This window comes from Stomoxys calcitrans, chromosome 1 (assembly GCF_963082655.1).
Source record: "Stomoxys calcitrans chromosome 1, idStoCalc2.1, whole genome shotgun sequence".
Taxonomy (NCBI): Eukaryota; Metazoa; Arthropoda; class Insecta; order Diptera; family Muscidae; genus Stomoxys; species Stomoxys calcitrans.
In genome coordinates, this window is record NC_081552.1 from 16,498,742 (window position 1) to 16,522,023 (window position 23,282).

Genomic DNA, 23,282 nt, shown 5'->3' on the forward strand with positions numbered 1-23,282 from the left:
ATCAAACTGCTATTGTGTGAAAGAACCTGAGCTTACATTACTTGAATTAACTGGTTTTTGACAGTGAACTTCAAAAGAACAATCTGTATCTGCTAGAATATTGTTGAGATAATCTGCCTCACGTTGAGAAGGTGCAAGTATTTTACCATCTCCCCAAGTGTATCTTATGTCGTCAACGAAAATACAGAATTCACCTAGACGAACTTTTATATTGTTTTTGCTACTGGATAGTACTTTAGACAGTTTTCTTAGATTGTATCTATTCATCTGTTCAACGGCAGTATAATCTTTTTGTATATATATAGATTTTCCATTTAGTTTTGTCCTTGAATCGATTACACGCTGCGCTTGTCCATAAGTATCAAGAGAGAAGATAAAGGATTTGCCAGACGATAACATTCTTGTTTTCACGATATCAACTTCCATTTTCAAATCATCTTTACATATTTTTTCAAATCTCTTCTTAGCTGATAAGGTGCTTTTACACGAAAGCCCACTCACCACAACATTTGCCGACCTGCTTCGTCTATCTATTTGTTCAATTCGGTTCGTAAGCTTCTCTACCTCGATTTTCAACTTAGAGTTTTCAACTTTCAAGTCTTCCACTTCTTGCTGTTCAGAGACGTTAGTTGCTGTGATGCACAAACAAGTCATCCTTTGGATCCGGCTAAGAAGTGAACAGTAGGTGGACTTTTAAAGTGCCGTCCACCTGATCATAACACCATATGGCAACTGCGGTATATACCTAACCTACCTATACCTTAAGTCCCAACTTTTGCCAATAGCTCTATTTCAAGTGTATAGGGCAAGAGTTGCATTTTTGCCGTTTCCAAATGTTGGATTTGATGTTCAATTTTCTGACCAGCACACCATCCAGGTATTTTGCGCTTTTAGTAATTGGAACGTTATCTCCTGCAAAGGAGTCAAGTCCTAGTGCCCGGGTAAATATAATGCGTCTACAAACGTCTCCAAACAGTTCCGGACTGGTCGACTAGTGGGATGATGCAAGCAGCACCCCGTAGCAACACCTCATTCAAGTCTATATGTAAACAGGTGGCATAACCCATACTGACTCAGCACACATTGAGCTAACATAGGAATGCCACCAAAACAATTACACAACAAGTAAAAGCGTGCTAAGTTCGGCCGGGCCGAATCTTATATACCCTCCACCATGGATCGCATTTGTCGAGTTCTTTTCCCGGCATCTCTTCTTAGGCAAAAAGAAAGGATATAAGAAAAGATTTGTTCTGCTATAAGAGCGAGACCTGGAGACCTGTGTAAAATTTCAGCCAATTAGAATAAGAATTGCGCTCTTTGTGAGCTCAAAAAGTAAAATAGAGAGATCGATTTATATGGGAGCTGTATCGGGCTATGGACCGATTCGGACCATAATAAACACGTATGTTGATGGTCATGAAAGAATCCGTCGTACAAAATTTCATTCCAATCGGATAAGAATTGCGCTCTCTAGAGGCTCAAGAAGTCAAGACCGAAGATCGGTTTAAATGGCAGCTATATCAGGTTATAAACCGATTTGAACCATACTTGGCACAGTTGTTGGATATCATAACAAAACACGTCGTACAAAATTTCAGTCAAATCGGATAAGAATTGAGCACTCTAGAGGCTCAAGAAGTCAAGACCCAAGATCGGTTTATATGGCAGCTATATCAAAACATGGACCGATATGGCCCATTTACAATACCAACCGACCTACACTAATAAGAAGTATTTGTGCAAAATTTCAAGCGGCTAGCTTTACTCTTTCGGAAGTTAGCGTGCTTTCGACAGACAGACGGACGGACGGACGGACAGACGGACGGATCGACATGGCTAGATCGACATAAAATTTCACGACGATCAAGAATATATATACTTTATGGGGTGTCAGACGAATATTTCGAGTAGTTACAATCAGAATGACGAAATTAGTATACCCCCCATCTTATGGTGGAGGGTATAACAAGGTATACTGTCTGCTACTTGCAGCAAATAGCAGCGACACCGTGTGAAAAATATTCAAATCACCTGAACTTCTACACCCACACGACCAGCTCCGAAGATTTCAAAACGGTACAGCAGCCTTCAACTCACCGATCTTTTCGATACAGTCTACTGACTACTCATCCATTTTTCGTCTCGTCGCTTCAATCGTCCATAATTTCCTCATCGTCCTTAACCACGTTATCATCTACCATTCTATTCCAACTAATAAACAGCACTAATCTTTCATACATCATTGTCTTACCCAGGAGATCTATTGTTAAGAAAAGTTCCAAAACAACTCGTTACTTGGGTAGCATTAATCTCTTAAGTGGTGAAGAGCTATTATATACATTACACCTAATGGTCCCGCGTGGGGATCTCCCAAGGAGACAGGTACCACTGTGGGTAATTTGTATATTCTGCTGAATCACTTAGACCACTATCCGTAGTCCACTGCACTGTTGCACGTTGAGTTTCCCTTACTATATATCTAAAAGCGCTGGGAAATTTACAACTAGCCGCAATTGTGGCGTCACCAGCACACGCAAGCACTATTACACCTTTTTCTTCCAGAGACAAGGGCAATATTCCACAGTACTGGAGACAATACACCTCCTTGAGGCGTCCGTCTGCTGACCCATCTTTTTATACCCAACACCATAGGATGGGGGTATACTAATCTAGTCATTCCGCTTGCAAAACCTTGAAATAATCGTCTTAGAATCCATAGAGTATATATATTCTTGATCATCTCGACGTTCTCAGTACATCTAGCCATGTCCGTCCGTCTGTCGATATCACTATAGCGGTCGTACGCGTAAAGCTAGCCGCTTGAAATTGTCCATAGATACATAATGTTGATGAAGGTCGTCGGGGATTCCAAATGGGCCATATCGATTCAGATTTAGATATAGCTCCCCCGATTTGACTGCTTAAGCCTATGGAAGCCGCAATTTTTGTCCGATCTAGCTGAAATTTGTATATAACCTGTATATAACCTGATATAGCAATTTTTGTCCGATTTGAATGAAAGTTTTGCACGTAGTGTTCAGTCTTCTAACAACTGTGCCAAGTACAGTCCGAATCTGTCTATAACCTGATATAGCTCCCATATAAACCGATCTTCCGATTTGACTTCTTGAGCCCCTGGAAGCCGCAATTTTTGTCCGATTTGGCTGAAATTTAGCATGAAGTGTTTTGTTATCACATCCAACAACTGTTCTGTGGAAGCTTCAAATCGGTTGATAACCTGATATAACTCCCATGTAAACCAATCTCCCGATTTGACTTCTTGAGCCCCGGGAAGCCGCAATTTTTGTCCCATTTGGCTGCAATTTTGCATGTAGTGTTCTGTTATGACTACCAGTAACTGTGCCAAGTACAGTCCGAATTGCTCTAGAACCTGATATAGCTCCCCTATAATCTGATCTCCCGATTTGACTTCTTGAGTCCTAACAAGCCGCAATTTTTTTGTCGATTTGGCTGAAATTTTGCACGTAGTATTCCGTTATGACTTCCAATAACTGTGCCAAGTACTGTCCGAATCGCTCTATAATCTGATATAGCTCCCCTATAATCTGATCTCCTTACAAGCCGCAATTTTTGTCCGATTTGGCTGACATTTTGTATGCGGTGTTCTGTTACGACTTCCATCAATTCTGCCAAATACGTTCCAAATCAGTCTATAACCTTATATAGTTCCCATGTAAACCAGTTTCTAAATCGTCCTTGTTCGGTTCCTAAAAGCTTTAATTTTTGCTGGTTTGATAGAAGTTTGGTATGAGAATAAAATAATGCCCTTCTATTTAATTTATTTTGTACTGAGATTCCATTGCAGGATATTGTCCGGCATTAGACCATTGTAGCTAGAAGCCTTTAACTGGTTTCCTTTATCGCGGTTTCATTTTCAAACCAGAAAAATCATCAGAAGGAGATGTCAAATGGATCATGGTGCTTTACAACCATTCCAACTTGAACACACATCTGAATTTGAACAGGGCTCTTTAAGTCGACTTGTTTCATAAGTGTGATAGAAAACAAATCAAATTTTTCTTCCCTTATTCAAGTCCAACTTATCCAACGATGTTAATATTTTGTATAAATTTTTAGCAGAATCCATGGTGGTGGGTTTCCAAGATTCCTTCAATGTTAAGAAATGCTTCCATTATATATTCCTTGACAGCGAGGGAACTCTCTATGCAGGCGACTAGGTCGTGAACGGCTGTTTCAGTGGACTTGCCCTTACTATATGCATGCTGTTGCCGAGACAGACGATCTCAAGGGATCTATGCCCTCTCTAGAGTCTTCAGCATAATGGTAAGGTTTTCCTGCTTTTGGAATGAAAATGACCTTTGTGTCCCTCCATCCCACAGGTACATACGACATACAATCAGAGTATATCTCGCTAAGCCAACGAGCCAGTCTGTCGGACACAGCTGGTAATTCAACTGTGATACATCGTCAGGGCCTGACGACTTAAAGGAGTCGAAACTTATCATCGCCAAAGGATTTTCGACTCAGACACAATTTCCCCAATAACCTCCGATGAATGCATATGAGTGACAGCCATTAAATCGTTGGAGAACGTATTTCTGAATTCAAAGACCGCCCTTGACTGTCGCAGATCTCTCAACGAGATGGTTGAACAGTTCAAAATTCACCTATTCTAGGTGCCGGGCCACGAATATATCCCAGAGAATTGTAGAGCGGACGAGATTACGAGACTAGGAACTACCTCACACATTCCAGGGGAACTGGAATCTGTGCGTATGCCTCTAGCGACATGTAAGATAAGTCTTCAGGATCAGGTTCGAAGGTCTGACAGACAGATGGTCAAAAAGGAGGAGTTGTAGACTTGAAGTGGTCTATCTCTTTGCTGTCGCTGGCAAACGTCTTAGTCACAGTGTCCGTCATGACAGATTACATTAAGCTAAATTTTTTTTGGAGAATATTTGTAGGACATTTTGTCTTTAAAGAAAAATTTCATTTAAATTTTGTTTTTAGAGAAAATTTCATGAAAATTTTTGGTTTTAGAGAATATTTCAAGAAAATGTTGTCTTTAGAGAATATTTCAAGAAAATGTTGTCTTTAGAGAATATTTCATGGAAATTTTGTTTCTAGATAAAATTTCATGAAAATTTTGTTTCCAGTGAAAATTTCATGAAAATTTTGGCTTTAGATAAAATTTAATGGAAATTTTGTCTTCAGAGAAAATTTCATGGAAATTTTGTCTTCAGAGAAAATTTCATGGAAATTTTGTCTTCAGAGAAAATTTCATGGAAATTTTGTCTTCAGAGAAAATTTCATGGAAATTTTATTTTTAGAGAAAATTTCATGGAAATTTTGTCTTTAGAGAAAATTTCATGGAAATTTTATTTTTAGAGAAAATTTCATGGAAATTTTGTCTTAGAGAAAATTTCATGGAAATTTTGTCTTTAGAGAAAATTTCGTGGAAATTTTGTCTTTAGAGAAAATTTCATGGAAATTTTGTCTTCAGAGAAAATTTCATGGAAATTTTGTCTTCAGAGAAAATTTCATGGAAATTTTGTCTTTAGAGAAAATTTCATGGAAATTTTGTCTTTAGAGAAAATTTCATGGAAATTTTGTCTTTAGAGAAAATTTCATGGAAATTTTGTCTTTAGAGAAAATTTCATGGAAATTTTGTCTTTAGAGAAAATTTCATGGAAATTTTGTTTTTAGAGAAAATTTCATGGAAATTTTGTTTTTAGAGAAAATTTCATGGAAATTTTGTTTTTAGAGAAAATTTCATGGAAATTTTGTCTTTAGAGAAAATTTTATGGAAATTTTGTCTTTAGAGAAAATTTCATTGAAATTTTGTCTTTAGAGAAAATTTCATGGAAATTTTGTCTTTAGAGAAAATTTCATGGAAATTTTGTCTTTAGAGAAAATTTGTCTTTAGAGAAAATTTGTCTTTATGTCTTTGTAATAAATTGTGTCCTTCGGGTCTAAGTACTTCTCGATTTTGTTCGCATCACTGTACATTCTCATAATAATTAAGATTGTAAGCTTGCTTATTATCAAACAGCGGCTTCTATTTTGGCTTGCGATTTAATTTCAAGAGCAAATTTGCTATAAAAGACCCCAACCATGTTTATCACATCATAGTGCGGATTGGATTGCCTAAGAAGCGCTTGAGTCCGTACAAACGGAAAGTGAAACGGTAGTGTTGTGCAAAAAAAAAAAATTAAACAAATACACCAAAGTATTGTGAACTGTTAAAAAGAATCTAAAAAAGGATATATCCTATAAGATCCTGAAGGATAAAAAAAAAACAACAAATAATTAAAAGCACTTTTTGTGTATTTAGAAAAGCAAAATTAAACAATTATGATAAATTAAAAAAAATCGAGTATTTATTAGTCTACAAAATATCCATTTTAAGGATAATCATTTATTTTTATAATGTTCAAACTTTGTGTTTATATTGGTGCCCTGGCATTATTGGGCTCAGTTTTGGCTAATGTGGATGACGGCGATATTGTGGTTACCGAGGATATAAAGTGAGTGAATATTTTTTGAAAATTAACTTATTGGAATAAAAAATTAACTGGATTGTCGAAAAATTTAAAATCTGTTATTGTGCTGTATAATGATTTTGTCAACATAAGAAAAAATCTTAGGGCTAGCTCAGTATGGTTTACTAATTAGAAGGGGAGACAAAATGTTTTTTTTTTTTATATTTTTTACCCACCACCATAGGAGGGGGGTATACTAATCTAGTCATTCCGTTTGTAACACCTCGAAATATTAGTCTAAGACCCCATAAAGTATATAAAGTATTAGGCCGGGTTGATTTGTATGGATGAAAAAAAGTGAAAAATCGTAAAAATCTACATACAATTCTAAGAAGTTTCTTCGATGAAAAAAGTATCTAAAATAAAATCCTAATCGCCTCTCGTCTTCAATTTTTATACCCACCACCGATAAGGGGTATATTCATTCAGTCATTCCGTTTGCAACACATCGTATATTTCGCATCGTCGTAAAATTCTAAGACGATTTAACGATGTCACTCTAGAGCTTTCAAAAATTCAGATATTGAACTGAAATTTGGCACAGATACGTCTTTTTGATGCACGCTGGTTAAGTTCTTGAAATGAGACCACATTTGGATATAGCTGCCATATAGGCCGATTTTCCGATAAATGGTCTAAAGCCCATAAAACTTTATTTTTCATCCGATTTTGGTGAAATTTGAAACAGTGAGTAGTTTAAAGCTTCATGACATCTGACCCAAATATGGCTCAGATCGGCCTATATTTAGATATAGCTACCACATAGACCGATCTCCCGATAAAGGGTCTGAAGACCATAAAACCTTTATTTATTACCCGATTTCGCTAAAATTTAAAACAGTGGATTATTTCAAGCCCGACATCTGACCTAAATATGGTTCAGATTGGACTATATTTAGATATAGCTGCCATATATCGATCTCCCGATAAAGAGTCTGAAGGCCATAAAATCTTTATTTTATTTAAAAATTATGCACATATGTTGGAACATTAAAAAGAACGTCTTGTGAAAAATTTTGTATAGATCGGACCAAAAAAATGGCTATAACAGCTTTAAAAGGCCGTATGGGATGAAATACAATATATATATGAGAGCTCTATCTAAATCTGATCCGATTTTGTTAAAAATCAATAACGTTCGTTCATGGATCAAAAAAGTGACTTGTACGATAATCGAACAACAAATGAGACCTGTACCTTGATAACAAGACTTATAAATATCGACTATCGAAAGAATACATTTTACAATACATTTTGAAGTCGAGAGGCGCGGATTTGGATTATATTTTTGTTACATGGTTTCTTCGAAGAAACTTCTTATCATCTTGATCATCTCGACGTTCTGAGTCGATCTAGCCACGTCCGTCCGACCGTCTGTCGAAATCACGATAGCGGTCGAACGCGTAAAGCTAACCAATTAAAATTTTGCATAAAAATATAAAATTGATGTAGGTCGTTGGGGATTGGAAATGGGCCATATCCGATATCATTTTTTGAGCTCCTGAGCTTTTTGTCTGATCTGGCTGAAAATTTGCAAATACTGTTCTGTTACAACTTCCAACTACTGTGCTAACTTCTGTCCAAATCGATCTATAACCTGATATAGCTCCCATATAAACCGATTTGACTTCTTGAGCCCCCGGAAGACACAATTTTTGTACGATTTGGCTGAAATTTTAAACGTAGTGTTCTGTTATAACTTTCAACAACTGTGCTAAGTATGGTTCAAATCCGTTTATAGCCTGATATAGCTCCCATATAAACCGATCGCCCGATTTGATTTCTTTTGTTCGATTTGGCTGAAATTTTGCATGTGGTGTTCTGTTACAACTGTGCCAAATACGGTCCAAATCGGTCTATAACCTGATATTGCTTTCCCGACTTAACTTCTTAAGCCCTTAAAAGCCGAAATTTTTTTCCAATTTGGCTGAAATTTAGCTCCGATTTCCCGGTTTGACTTCTTGGGCCCCTAGAAACCGCAATTTTTATCAGATTTGGCTGAAATTTCGCGTAATGAATTCCACTTTGGTCTCCAACAGCCAAACCAATTATGATCCCAGTCGGTTCATAACTTGGTATGGCCGCCTTTACTTATTACTGTCTTAGACGTATGTCCATAACGAAAACTAAATCAGATGATGTAGGCCTCAGAGCAAATGTGATACATAACCAACCATGGATTAGTAGGTGGACTTTTGACGTTCCGTCCACCATATAGCGTTATAGGTATAAGATGCATTACCATTATAGGTATGTTTGTCCGTCCGTCTGTGGAAATCACGATGGCAGACGAACGAATAAAGATATCGACTTGGGTATTGCAAATGGGTTAGGTCGATTCAGATTTGGATATAGCCCCCATATAAACTGATCCCCTTCTTGAGCCCCTAAAAGCTTCTATATTTTCATTCGACTTGGCTGAAATTTTACACAAAGCTTTCTGTTCTGACTTCCAATATCCGTGCCAAGTATGATTCGAATCGGTTTATTAACTGATATAGCCCCATATAAGCCGATCCCCATGTTTGACATCTTGAGCCCATAGAAGCCAACATTTTCATACGATTTGGCTGAAATTTGGTACTTGAAGTACTCTTGCAAATTTACCCGTGAACATTCCATTGAGGAACCGGCACATATTTCTCCCATATCAGTGAGTGCTGTTCGATTCCAGTTAAAGCTCAATGATGAGGAGCCTCCTTCCTATAGCCGAGTCCGAACGGCGTGCTATAGTACGACACCTCTTTTGGGGAGAAGTTTTTGCAAGGCATAGTACCTCACAAATGTTGCCATGAGGAGATAACCACCGCTGAAATATTTTTCTTTTGCGGTGTTCTCACCAGGATTCGAGGTGGTGGGTACTCAAGATTCGGCCCGGCCGAACTTCACACATTTTTACTTGTTATACCCACCACCGACGGATGGGGGTATATTCATTTTGTCATTCCGTTTGCAACACATCGAAATATCCATTTCCGACCCTATAAAGTATATATATTCTTGATCAGCGTAAAAATCTAAGACGATCTAGACATGTCCGTCCGTCTGTCTGTTGAAATCACGCTACAATCTTCAAAAATAGAAATATTGAGCTGAAACTTGGCTCAGACTCTTTTTTTGTCCATAAGCAGGTTAAGTTCGAAGAAGGGCTATATCGTACTATATCTTGATATAGCCCCCATATAGACCGATCCGCCGATTTAGGGTCATAGGCCAATAAAAGCCACTTTTATTATCCGATTTTGCTGAAATTTGGAACAGTGAGTTGTGTTAAGCCCTTCGACATCCTCCGTTAATATGGCTTAGATCGGTCCAGATTTAGATATAGCTGCCATATAGACTGATCCTTCAATTTAGGGTCTTAGGCCCATAAAAGCCACATTCATTATCAGTTTTTGCTGAAATTTGAGACAGTGAGTTTTCTTAGGCCCTTCGACAGCTTCCGTTAATATGTCTCAGATTGGTTCAGATTTGGATATAGCTGCCATATAGACCGATCCTCCTATTTACCTCCAATTTAGGGTCTAAGGCCATAAAAGCCACTCTTATTATCCGATCTTGCTGAAATTTGGGACAGTGAGTTGTGTTAGACCCTTCAACGTCCTTCGTCAATTTGGCCCAGATCGGTTCAGATTTGGATATAGCTGCCATATAGACCGATCCTCCGATTTAGGGTGATAGGCCCATAAAAGCTACATTTATTATCCGATTTTGCTGAAATTTGAAGCAGTGCGTTGTCTTTCGCCCTTCGATGTCCTCCTTTGATATGGCACATATCGGTTTAGATTTAGATATAGCTCCCATATAGACCGATCCTCCGATTTAGGGTCTTAGGCCCATAAAATCCATATTTTTTATCCGATTTTGATGAAATTTGGGACAGTGAGTTGTCTCCATCAATATGGCTGAGATCGGCTCAGATTTGGATGTAGCTGCCATATAGACCGATCCTTCGATTTAGGGTGTTAGGCCCATAAAAGCCACATTTATTATCCGATTTTGCGGAAATTTGGGGCAGTGAGATGTGTTAGGCCCTTCAACATTCTCTATCAATTTGGCTTAGATCGGTCCAGATTTGAATATAGCTGCCATATAGACCGATCTCTCGGTTTTAGGTTTTGGGGCCATAAAAGGCGCATTTATTGTCCGATGATGCCGAAATTTGGGACAAAGAGCTAAGTTAAGCCCCTCCACATATTTCTGCAATTTGGTCTAGTTCGATCTAGATTTGCATATAGCTGCCATGTGGACCGATCTCTCGATTTAAAGTCTTGGCCCCATAAAAGGCGCTTTTTTAATCCGATTGCACTGAAATTTGACACACTGACTTATGTTAGGCCTTTCGACATCCGTGTCGTATATAGTTCAGATCGGTTCATTTTTAGATATAACTGCTAAAAAGACCAATATTTTGTTATATATTGTACAATGGAACAATGACTTGTACTTGTTAGTATTTGATCCAAATCGGAACATATTGCGATATAACTGCTATGGGACATAAGGTATGGAATTTTCACTGGATTTTGATGGAAGGTGGTTTACATACAGGGTGGCTGATGAAAGCCGCTACCAAAAAAAAATGTAATAACTTTTTTTCTATTTAATAATAATAATTTAATAATTAATTTAATTAATTAATTAATTAATTTAATTAATAATAATTTAATAATTAATTTAATAATTTAATTTAACATGAATAAAAGAAAAATGTATTCCATACACCGAAAAAAAAATGTAGCAATATTCATCATTGTAGCAATATTCATCAGCCACCCTGTATATACCCGAGGTGGTGGGTATCCAAAGTTCGGCCCGGCCGAACTTAACGCCTTTTTACTTGTTTTTCTCTTGATCCCAATAAGAAATAACAAAATAAAAGTTATCCTTTGAGTATTTCTTGTCGACAATTAAAGAGCATTTAGTGAAATACCATGCTACGAAAATAGTATATGCATATCGCTTGACTAACAGTTTAACAATATAAGTGCCTTTATCTGAATTCCATATGATCGTTATTGGACCACGAATTCACTCGGAGGGTTTAATGCCATTCTAAAAAGACTTTATTTCCGCCCGATATTCTCATGATGTCCAATTTAGGAGTGTTTTAAAGGCGTAGACACTTGGCCCTGAAAAATAAAATCAGCATCGTGCTCTTGTCTCAAATACCATTTATTTAAACCCCATATTGCCATTCGTCTAAGTAGAGTTTATAGGATGAGGCGTCTCCCAGAGACTTGGCCCAAATCAAATTAATTTTCTGATCTCAAATACCTTTCATTTGAACCACATATTGGCATGGTCAGCAAATTTTTACCTTTTGGAAGGTTTTTGTGGGAAAGAGCGGTGCCCCAAATATATGGTCCACATTTGAATATTCGTGTACTACCTTTATTTGAGCACCATATTGCGATGTTCAGTAAATAATCGCTGTTTGTGGTTTATTTTGGGAAAGAGGTAGATCCCCAGAAAATTGGACCCGAAAATGGGTATCAATTTCGTGCTCTACTCCCGAATACTTTTCATTAGCGAGGTGGCCGCCCAAACACTAATCCCTGAAAATAAATCAGCATCGTTCTCTATTCTCATGTATCTATATATCATTTATTCGAACCCCATATTGGCATTGGCCTCGAAATTACATACCAAATTTGTTTTCTGGTCTCAAATACCTTTCACTTAAACCCCTTATTGCAAAAGTCGGCAAATATATCCGGTTTGGGTTATGGGCCCCAAAAACTATCAATATCGAGCTCCACTGTCTTGAAGACCCAAATTGCCTTGGTGAGCAAATTCGTCGTACTTGGGGGTTGTTATGGTGGTGGGACGTCCCCTAGACAGTTGGTCCCGAATGTTGATGTCAAATTGATGGTCTACTCTCAAACACCTTTAATTTGAGCCCCATATATCCATAGTCGGCAAACATGAATGGTTTGGGGGAGTTTTGGGGAAAAGGACGGCCACTCATTGACTTGGCCTTGAAAGTATATATCATATTCGTGTTCTACTTTAAAATACCTCGTATTTGAGCCCCATATTGCAATGGTCAGCAAATATTTCCTATATGGGTGGTGTTATGGGGGTGCGGTGTCCCCATAGACACTTTCCCGAATATTGACATCAACTTCGTGCTATACTCCTCTAAATTTGTCCTCTTTGGGGGATGTTTTTGGGGAGGGATGGCCTCCTAAATACTTGGTCCCACATTTCGATATCAGATTCGTATTCTACACTCAAATAGCTTTTATTTAAGCCCCATATTGCCATGGTCAGTAAATAAGTCATGTATGGGAGGTGTTTTGGTGAAGGGGTGGATCCCCAGAAACTTGGTCCCACATTTCGATACGTATTCTACTCGTAAATACCTTTCATTTGAGTCCCATATTGCCATGGTGGGTAAATATGTCCGATTTAGGGGTGTTGTGGGTGTTGGATATCAGATAAGTTTTCTAATCTTAAGTACCTTTTATTTGAGTCCCATATTGTCGTGATAGGTCTCTATATATATTTGGTAGGTTTTGTGGTGGGGCGGCCACCAGGTATCCGAAATTTGGATACTAAATTTTTGTTTTTAGGTTATTACTAGCTGGAGAGGGCCCGCTCCGCTGCGCCTTCTTTCACTCTCTTATTTTATCTGAGCCCTATACGGTCACGTCAGGAAATAAGTCCTGTTTGGAGGTGCTGGTACAGCCTTTCAGATATTTCGTGGCAATGTGGATATTATATTGGTGCTCCTCTCCAAATACCTTTCATTGGAGCCTTTTGTTGCTACGGTCGGTAAATATATCCTGTATGGGCCTATTTTTGGGGGAAAGGGGGATCCCCATATATAAGTTTCGTGGTCTGGTCTCAAATACCTTTCATTTGAGTCCTTTATTGTCATTGTTGGTTTATATTTCATTTGGCTGGTGGCTTTGGATGTGGGGCGGCCGCCTAGATATTCCACCCTAAATAAGGATACAAATTTCTATATTAAAATTATTATAAACAAACTAAATTTCGCTTAAATCGCCCCACCCATCTCGGAGATCTGGCGTTTTTGAAAATAGGGTATGGGGATGTTAGATCTACTTCGTTCTCTAGGATTTGGCGGTGGATTGAAGTAGCTAAACACTTTGCCCCGAAGGTGGATATCAGATTCATACTCCATTTCCAAAAACCACAAACAAACAAACACAAATTAATTTTTATATATAAAAGACTAGCTGAGCCCGGCCCGCTCTGCTGCACCTGGTAATGCTATGTTCTAGAAAAGTACTCTTAATTTGACAATTTCTGTCTATTTTCAGTTGAATTTGTATTACAATTTTCCTGCGGATTTTTCTACACTCAAATACCTCTTATTTAAACCCAAATAAGTTAAAGTCCTGTTTAAGGGTATGGTGGATCACCCAGAGACTTGGTCGCAAAAGTGGAAGTCAATTTCGTGCTCTACTCCCAAAGACCTTTCATTTCAGATCCATACTGACATGGTCGGTAAATATGTCCGATTTGAGGGGTTTGTTGGGTGGGGTGACTCACGAAACACTTAGTCCCACAATTGTATATCAGATTCGCTTACCTTTAATTTGATACCCATATTGTATATCTTTAAATCCGTTTGGCGTGTTTGGGGGTGACAGCCCTCTAGGACCCCACCTCAGATTCTGATACCAAATTTTTGATTTTAGCTTAATATAAGTGTGCCAACAAAATTTCTCTTAAATCGACCTACCCATTTTGAAACTTATTGTTAAGGCCCGTCTTAGAGTGGGAAAGTTAAAAAACAAGTAAGAAAGCGTTAAGTTCGGCCGGGACGAACTTTGGATAACCACCTCCTCGGGTATATATGAAAACCCCCATTCGTCAAAATCCGATGAAAAATGCATACCTATGCCCCAGCTATATCGAAATATGTTCCGATTTGGACCAAATACTAATAAGTATAAGTCATTGTTCAATTGTGTATAACAAAATATTGATATTTTTAGTAGCTAAATCTAAAAATAAACCGATCTGAACCATATAAGACACGAATGTCGAAAAGCCTAACATAAGTCACTGTGTCAAAATTCATTAAAATCTGCGCCATTTATGGGCCCATAACGTTAAATCGAGAGATCGGTCTATATGGCAGCTATATTCAAATCTGAACCGATCTGGGCAAAATTGAAAAAGGATGTCGAAGGGCCTAACACAACTCGCCGTCCCAAATTTCGGCCACATCGGACAATAAATGCGCATTTCATAGGCTTAAATAGGGAGATCGGTCTATATGGCAGCTATATCCAAATCTAGATCGATCTATACCATATTGCAGATGGACGTCGAAAGGCCTTACACAACTCAATGTCCCAAATTTCTGCAAAATCGGATAATAAATGTGGCTTTTATGGGTCTAAGACCCTAAATCGACGGATCGGTATATGTGACAGCTATATCCAAATATGGACCGATCTGAGCCAAATTGAAGAGAGATGTTTAAGGGCCTAACACAACTCACTGTCCCAAATTTCAGCAGAATCGTATAATAAATGTGGCTTTTATTGACCTAAGACCCTAAATCGGCGAATCGGTCTATATAGGGGCTATATAAAGACATAGTCCGATATAGCCCATCTTCGAATTTAACCTACTTTTGGCCAAAAAAAAAGAATCTGTGCAAAGTTTCATCTCAATATCTCTATTTTTAAAGACTGTAGCGTGAATCCAACAGACGGACATGTCTTGATCGTCTTAGATTTTTATGCTGGTCAAGAATATATATACTTTATAGGGTCGGAAATGGATATTTCGATGTGATGCAAACGGAAAGACAAAATGAATATACCCCCATTCTTCGGTGGTGGGTACAAATAATGCCGCAAACAACCGCAACATATCGTAGATAAATGCTGTATGATCAATGTTGACCACTCTGCCCTCTTTCTATTCATGTTGGCTCCTCAAAATTAACGCGATTTACTGGCTGTTTTTAATTGTAAATATCTACTAAGTCCATTTGAAAATAGCCCTTAAATGCAACTAGTAGAAGGCGCTAACTTAAATGTTAGTGCTACTACTATTCGCTTGGAGAGGCTTAACGCCTATAACATTGATCATCACGTGGTAGTTGCCTATAAATTACTATATGGCTCCCTATTAAATAGTCACCATTTAGTCTTTTTTTTTAATTAAATCAAATAGCCTTATTAAACGATTTTCTGTGGTAAAGAACTAATTTGCCAGTCAATATATTTGGTGCGGTGGTGATAGATCTTACTATTAAAGCATATAAAGCTTTTGAAGAAAAAAGTGTTGCCCAGCAGCACGTCATTTGGTCTTGCCTATCGTTGAGCTAACTAGTAAAAGGCATTAAGTTTGGCCGGACCGAACATTGTGATCACCTTTCGTCACAAACCGGTGAAAAATTCACAAAATTACGCCCCAATAGCAGCTTTATCGAAATATGATCCGATTTGGACCAAATTCGATACGGATATTGGCCCAATAAGTATAAGTCATTTCTCAATATTGTAGAACAAAATATGTGGGTCTTTTTGGTAGCCATATCCAAATACAGACCGATCTAAACCATAAACGATACGGATGTCGAAAAGCCTAACATAAGTCACTGTGTCAAATTTCGGCAAAATAGCATTATAAATGTGCTTTTTATGGGGCCAAGACTTTAAATCGAAAGATCGGTCTATATGGCAGCTATATCCAAATCTGAACCGATCTGGGCCAAATTGAAGAGGTCTATCGAAGAGCCTAACGCAACTCACTGTCATAAATTTCAGCGAAATCGGACAATATATGCGCCTATTATGAGCCCAAAATATTATATCGAGAGATCGGTCTATACGGCAGCTATATCAAGATATAGTCCGATATAGCCCATCTTCGACCTTATGCTGCCTATGGACAAAAAAATAATCTGTGCAATGGTTCAGCTCAACATCTATATTTTTATACCCACCACCGAAGGATGGGGGTATATTCATTTTGTCATTCCGTTTGCAACACATCAAAATATCCATTTCCGACCCTATAAAGTATATATATTCTTGATCAGCGTAAAAATCTAAGACGATCTAGACATGTCCGTCCGTCTGTCCGTCTGTCTGTTGAAATCACGCTACAGTCTTTAAAAATAGAGATATTGAGCTGAAATTTTGCACAGGTTCTTTTTTTGTCCATAAGCAGGTTAAGTTCGAAGATGGGCAATATCGGACTATATCCTCATATAGCCCCATATAGACCGATCTGCCGATTTAGGGTCTTAGGCCCATAAAACCCACATTTATTATCCGATTTTGCTGAAATTTGGGACAGTGAGTTATGTTAGGCCCCTCGATATCCTTCGTTAATTTGGCTCAGATCGGTTAAGATTTGGATATAGCTGCCATATAGACCGATCCTCCGATTTAGGGTCTTAGGGCAATAAAAGCCACATTTACTCTCCGATTTTGCTGAATTTTGGGCAGTGAGTTGTGTTACGCCCTTCGACACCCTTCGTCAATTTGGCTCCGATCGGTTCAGATTTGGATATAGCTGCCATATAGACCGATCCTCCGATTTAGGGTCTTAGGGCAATAAAAGCCACATTTACTCTCCGATTTTGCTGAATTTTGGGCAGTGAGTTGTGTTAGGCCCCTCAATATCCTTCATCAATTTGGTTCAGATCGGTTCAGATTTGGATATAGCTGCCATATAGACCGATCCTCCGATTTAGGGTCTTAGGCCCATAAAAGCCACATTTATTATCCGATTTTGCTGAAATTCGGGACAGTGAGTTGTGTTAGGACCCTCGATATCCTTCGTCAATTTGGCTCCGATCGGTCCAGATTTGGATATAGCTGCCATATAGACCGATCCTCCGATTTAGGGTCTTAGGCCCATAAAAGCCACATTTATTATCCGATTTTGCTGAAATTCGGGACAGTGAGTTGTGTTAGGCCCTTGACAACCATCGTCAATTTAGCTCTGATCGGTTCAGATTTGTATATAGCTGCCATATAGACCGATCCTCCGATTTAAGGTCTTATGCCCATAAAAGCCACATTTATTATCCGATTTTGCTGAAATTTGGGACAGTAAATTGTGTTAGGCCCTTTGATATCCCTCATTAATTTGGTGTAGATCGGACCAATTTTGGATATAGCTGCCATATAGACCGATCTCTCGATTTCAGGTTTTGGGCCCATAAAATGCTCATTTATTGTCCGATGTCGCCGAAATTTGGAACAGTGAGTTAAGTTAAGCCCCTCGACCTAGTCCCGCAACATGGCACAGATCGGTTAAGATTTGGATATAGCTATCATATACACCGATCTCTCTAAATAAGGTTTTGGGCCCATAAAAGGTGCATTTATTGTCCGATGTCACCGAAATTCAGGACAGTAAGTTAGGTTACTGTCCTGCAATATGGCCCATATCAGTCCAGATTTGAATATAGCTGCCATATAGACTGATCTCTCAATATAAGGTTTTGGATTCATAAAAGGCGCATTTATTGTCCGATTTCGCCGAAATTTGGGACAGTGAGTTGAGTTAGGCCCTTCGACATTTTTCTGAAACTTGGGAAAAATCGGTTCAAATTTTGGATATAGCTGCCATATAGACCAATATCTCGATTTAAAGTTTTGGCCCCATAAAAGGCTCATTTATAATCCGATTTCACTGAAATTTGACACAGTGACTTATGTTAGGCTTTTCGAAATCCGTGTCGTATGTAGCTCAGATCGGTTTATTTTTAGATAAAGCTACTTAAAAGACCAATATTTTGTTATACACAATTGAACAATGACTTGTACTTATAAGTATTTGGTCCAAATCGGAACATATTTTGATATAACTGCTATGGGACAAAAGGTATAAAATTTTCACCGGATTTTGATGAAAGGTGGTTTACGTATATTCCCGAGGTGGTGGGTATCCAAATTTCGGCCTGGCCGAACTTAACGCCTTTTTACTTGTTAAATGTAGCGTGATTTCAACAGACAGAGGGACGGATACGGCTATATCGTCTAAGATTTTAAAGACGATTAAGAATATGTATACTTTTTAGGGTTGTAAATGGATATTTCTATGTGTTGCAAACGAAATTAATATGCCCCCATCCTTCGGTGGTATGTATAATAAAAATAAATAACAAACATGCCTATATTTTGTAGCTAATAGAACATCAAGAGCTAAAACATACTAAACACAAAGCATTTGATCGTCTTATATAGTTCAAGCTCAATACCATTATCGAGATAAAAAAGCTAATCGACTTAAGTATTTAAATGTGACATTGAATTTCTCTAAGCGACATTGTTTAGATGCTGTACTGGCAAAACTAAGCCTATGCAAGAAATGCCTAATGAGAGTGTTTTGCGATAAAAAATATTCGAAAATAAAACAGTTGAACGGACGTACTGTATTTGTTATATAATAAGCAGAAGTAAATTTTTATCACAAAGTGTGAACGGAAACGCAATTTAAATATTTTTGCAATTTTTTTTAAGATTACTCACAACCTTAAAAATACACTGGAATGAAAACTAAAAACTTTATTATTTAAAAACAAGTAAAAGCGTGCTTAGTTCGGCCGGGCCGTATCTTGGGAACCCACCTCTATGAATTCTGCTAAAAATTTATAGAAAATAAATTAAGTTGAAGGGCATAATTTTATTCTATTACATACCAAACCAACAAAAATTCAAGCTTCTATGAACCAAACAAGGACAATCGAGAGACAGGTTAAAGATCGATTTGAACCTTACTTGACACAGAGATGTCGGAAGTTAAAACAAAATTTCAGCCAAACCAAACAAAAAATGACGCCCTTACCGTCAAATCGGACGATTAGTTTATATGGGAGCTATATCTGGTTATAGACCGATTTAGACCGAACTTGACACAGTTGTTGGAAGTCACAACAGAAAACTACATGCCAAAATTTTAGAAAATTTGACAAAAACTGCGGCTTCCAGGGGTTCAAGTACTCAAATCGGGAGATCGGTTTATATAGGAGCTATATCTAAATCGATGTGGTCTATTTGCAATCGCCAACGACCTACATCAATAGTTAGTATCTGTAAAAAATTTCAAGTGGCTAGCTTTACGCGTTCCACCGCTGTCATGATTTCGACAGACGGAAGGACTTTCGGACGGACGGGCATGGCTAGATCGACTCAGAACATCGAGGCGATCAAGAACATATATTGGGTTGCCCTAAAAGTAATTGCGGATTTTTCATATAGTCGGCGTTGACAAATTTTTTCAACGGCTTGTGACTCTGTAATTGCATTCCTTCTTCTGTCAGTTATCAGCTGTTACTATTAGCTTGCATTAGAAGAAAAGTGTAAAAAAAGTATATTTGATTAAAGTTCATTCTAAGTTTTATTAAAAATGCATTTACTTTCTTTTAAAAAAATCCGCAATTACTTTTTGGGCAACCCAATATATACCTTATGGGGTCTGGAGGCCACCGTAGCGCATGTTAGAATGTCCGCCTATGACGCGTTCAGCGTTTGAATCCTGGCGAATCCTGTGTTCGAATCCCTGCGAATCCTGGGTTCGAATCCTGGCGAGACTTTCAGAAAAAAATTTTACCGGTGGTTTTCCCCTCCTAATGCTGGCAACATTTGTGAGGTACTATGCCATGTAAAACTTCTCTCCAAAGAGGTGTCGCACTGCGGCACTCCGTTCGGACTCGGCTATAAAAAGGAGGCCTCTTATCATTGAGCTTTAACTTGAATTGGACTGCACTCATTGATATGTGAGAAGTTTGCCCCTGTTCCTTAGTGGAATGTTCATGGGCAAAATTTGCAATTTTATGGGGTCTTAGAGGGCTATTTCGAGGTGTTACAAACGGAATGACTAGATTAGTATACCCCCATCCTATGGTTGGGATATACTTAAACCATTTTCCCCTAATTGTATCCTGATGACCTACATCGCACAGTGGTAGAAAATCGAAAAAACTAATTAAAAAATTTACCGTGGACAACGGGTAGAGATATCTCTTTGAAATTTGAAAAGGTTAGAGCTGAGGTGTTTACGAGATCGTGTACAAAATTTCAAAATAAAAATGAAAAAAATTCAATAAAAAAAAAAGAAAATAGATATATATCTTAGTATTTTTTTTTAATATTGCTGATAAGAGTGTCCTTAAAGAACTAAAAAAAGCTTTGCCAGAATTTTTTTACAAAAATCCCCAAAATACACCTTTCGATCAAAGATGGCTTCAAAATCGTAATCTTTTAGTAAACTTTGCTACAAACATTGTTTGGTGCAAAAAAAAATTTGCATAGGTTTAGGAGACATATGGAGTTAAAAAACATGTTTCTTGTTTCTTAAAAAACATGTACTGGAGGGGTTTCTCCTATTTTTTAATAAAAATTGCATATTTTGAAGCACATAAAGCACCCATATGAGTTGACATATCTTGGCAAAATTTCACTTAAAGCGCATCTTTAAATGTTCTCCTCACCAACAAAAAAGAAAAAAAATTAAGGTAAGCAAGTTTTATCAAAAAACGCCTATCAATGAAAATACTTTTTTTCACAAAAAAATGCAAAAAGTAAAATTTTTTCACATTTGTTGACTTTCAAACTGTAAAACTTTTAACTGTGGACATTAGTTGCGGCAAAGTCGTTGTAAATTTTGTCACATGCATAAAAATGAAAGTCGAACCACAATTATCTCCGAAACCAGTGGAGATATTGTAGAGCTCAATCGTAATGTAACTCATTGTTTAAATTTTCAGCGAAATAAATTAATAAATGAGCCATTTATGGGTCCAAGACCTTTTATCGGGCGAACGGTTTATATGACAGCTACATCCATATAATTCCAATGGTTCAAAAACTAATTGCCAGATTCGTATTGTACTCTCAAATACCTTTAATTTGAGCCACATATTGACCCGATCTGTCTGAGTCAGTTTGGGGTGCGGCGTTCATCCAATAGCTAGCTCTGAAATTTCTTTTTCAGATTCATGCTTTCATAACCTATTTTGGGGCCATGTGTTTGGTGGATGCCTCATCCTGTAAACTCCTATTAAGCCAATGGCAAAATGGGGTTTAAATAAATGGTATTTGAGAGAAGAGCACGATGCTGATATTTTTCAAGGCCAAGTATCTGGGGACCACCTCTCGCCCGAAATATTTGAAGAATGGAGTACACCTTACATCCAAACTTTAATTCGTAGACCAATATATATATATATATATATATATATATATATATATATATATATATATATATATATATATATATATATATATATATATATATATATATATATATACTAGCTGACCCGGGCCCGCTCCGCTGCGCCTTCTTTTACTTTATATGGAACAAAAGTTTCCTTTATGTATTTATTTTCGACAATTAAAGATCTTTTAGTGAAATACCATGCTAACTTGACTAACAGTTTAACAATATAAGTGCCTTTATCTGAATTGCACATTTTCAGGTATATCGGATTATAATTGCGCTCCTTAGCGGCTCAAGAAGTCAAGATCCGAGATCGGTTCATATGGGAGCTATATCAGATTATGAACTGATTTAAAATATACTTAACATAGATGTTGATGGTCAAACCTAAACTTATTATGCAAAATTTCAGATATTCAGATAATAATTGCGTCTTCTAGCGGCTAGATAAATCAGAATCCGAATCCGGTTTATATTGCAACTATATCAGGTTATGTACCGATTTCATCCATACTTATCACATATGTTGGAAGTGATAACAAAACTATTCATGCAAAATAGGATAAAAATTGCGTCCTGCAGTGGCTCAAAAAAACAAGACCCAAGATCGGTTTATATGGCAGCTATATCAAAAATTAACCGATAAGGCCCATTTACAATCCCTACCGACCTAAAGCTAGCGGCTTGAAATTTTGCATAAATACTTCTTATTAGTGTAGTGTAGGTTGGTTGGGATTGCAAATGAGCCATATCGCTCCATGTTTTGATATATATGCTATATAAACCGATCTGGGATCTTGGCTTCTTGAGCTACTAGAGGGCGCAATAACCTGTTATAGCTGTCATATAAACCGATCTCCCAATTTGACTTTCTGAGCTTCTTGAATGTTCAATTATTACTCGATTTGCCTGAATCTTTGGAGGTGATATTTTTATATGGCTTGTACGGCATGACAAATACGGTCCATATCGGTCAATAACTTGATATAGCTCATATATAAAAAGTCATTCAAAGAACTTGACAAATGCAATCCATGGTGGAGGGTATATAAAATTCGGTCCGGCCGAACTTAGCACACTTTTACTTGTTACTTGTTGTATCCTCCACCATTAGACTACTATTAACTTTGTTTGAAACACCTGGAAATATTCATCTTAGACCCCATAAAGTATATATATTCTTGGTCGTCTCTACGCTCTGAGTCGATCTAGCCATGTCCGTCCGCACGTCTGTCGAAATCACGATAAATGTCGAACACGTAAAGCCAGCCGCTTGACATTTTGTGCAGATACTTAATATTAATGTAGGTCGTTGGGGATTGCAAATGGGCCATATTGGTTCAGATTTAGATAAAGCTCCCATATAAACCGATCTCTTGTTTGACTTCTTGAGCTCTTAGAAGCCACAGTTTTTGTCCGATTTGGGTGAAATTTTGCGTCTATAATATGATATAGCTCCCATATAAAGCCGTAATTTTAATCGGATTTGGCTAAAATTTCGCACGCTGTGTTTCGTTACTTCTTCCAACAACAGTGTCAAGTACGGTCGGAATCGGTCTAAATCCTGATATATTGGGTTGCCCA

At 37.7% G+C, this 23,282-nt stretch overlaps 1 protein-coding gene across 4 annotated transcripts in view; it reads left to right on the forward strand.

Annotated features, from left to right (window-relative positions):
• The first annotated feature begins 6,118 nt into the window (after window positions 1-6,118).
• LOC106094760 (hemocytin) overlaps window positions 6,119-23,282 on the forward strand; it is an 82,172-nt gene continuing 65,008 nt past the window's right edge. For all 4 annotated transcript variants that reach the window (XM_059365539.1, XM_059365595.1, XM_059365560.1 and 1 more), the window contains exon 1: window positions 6,119-6,509. In XM_059365539.1, the coding sequence (XP_059221522.1) occupies window positions 6,412-6,509 (98 nt within the window). In that variant the 5' untranslated portion in view covers window positions 6,119-6,411. The remainder of the gene's footprint in view (window positions 6,510-23,282) is intronic.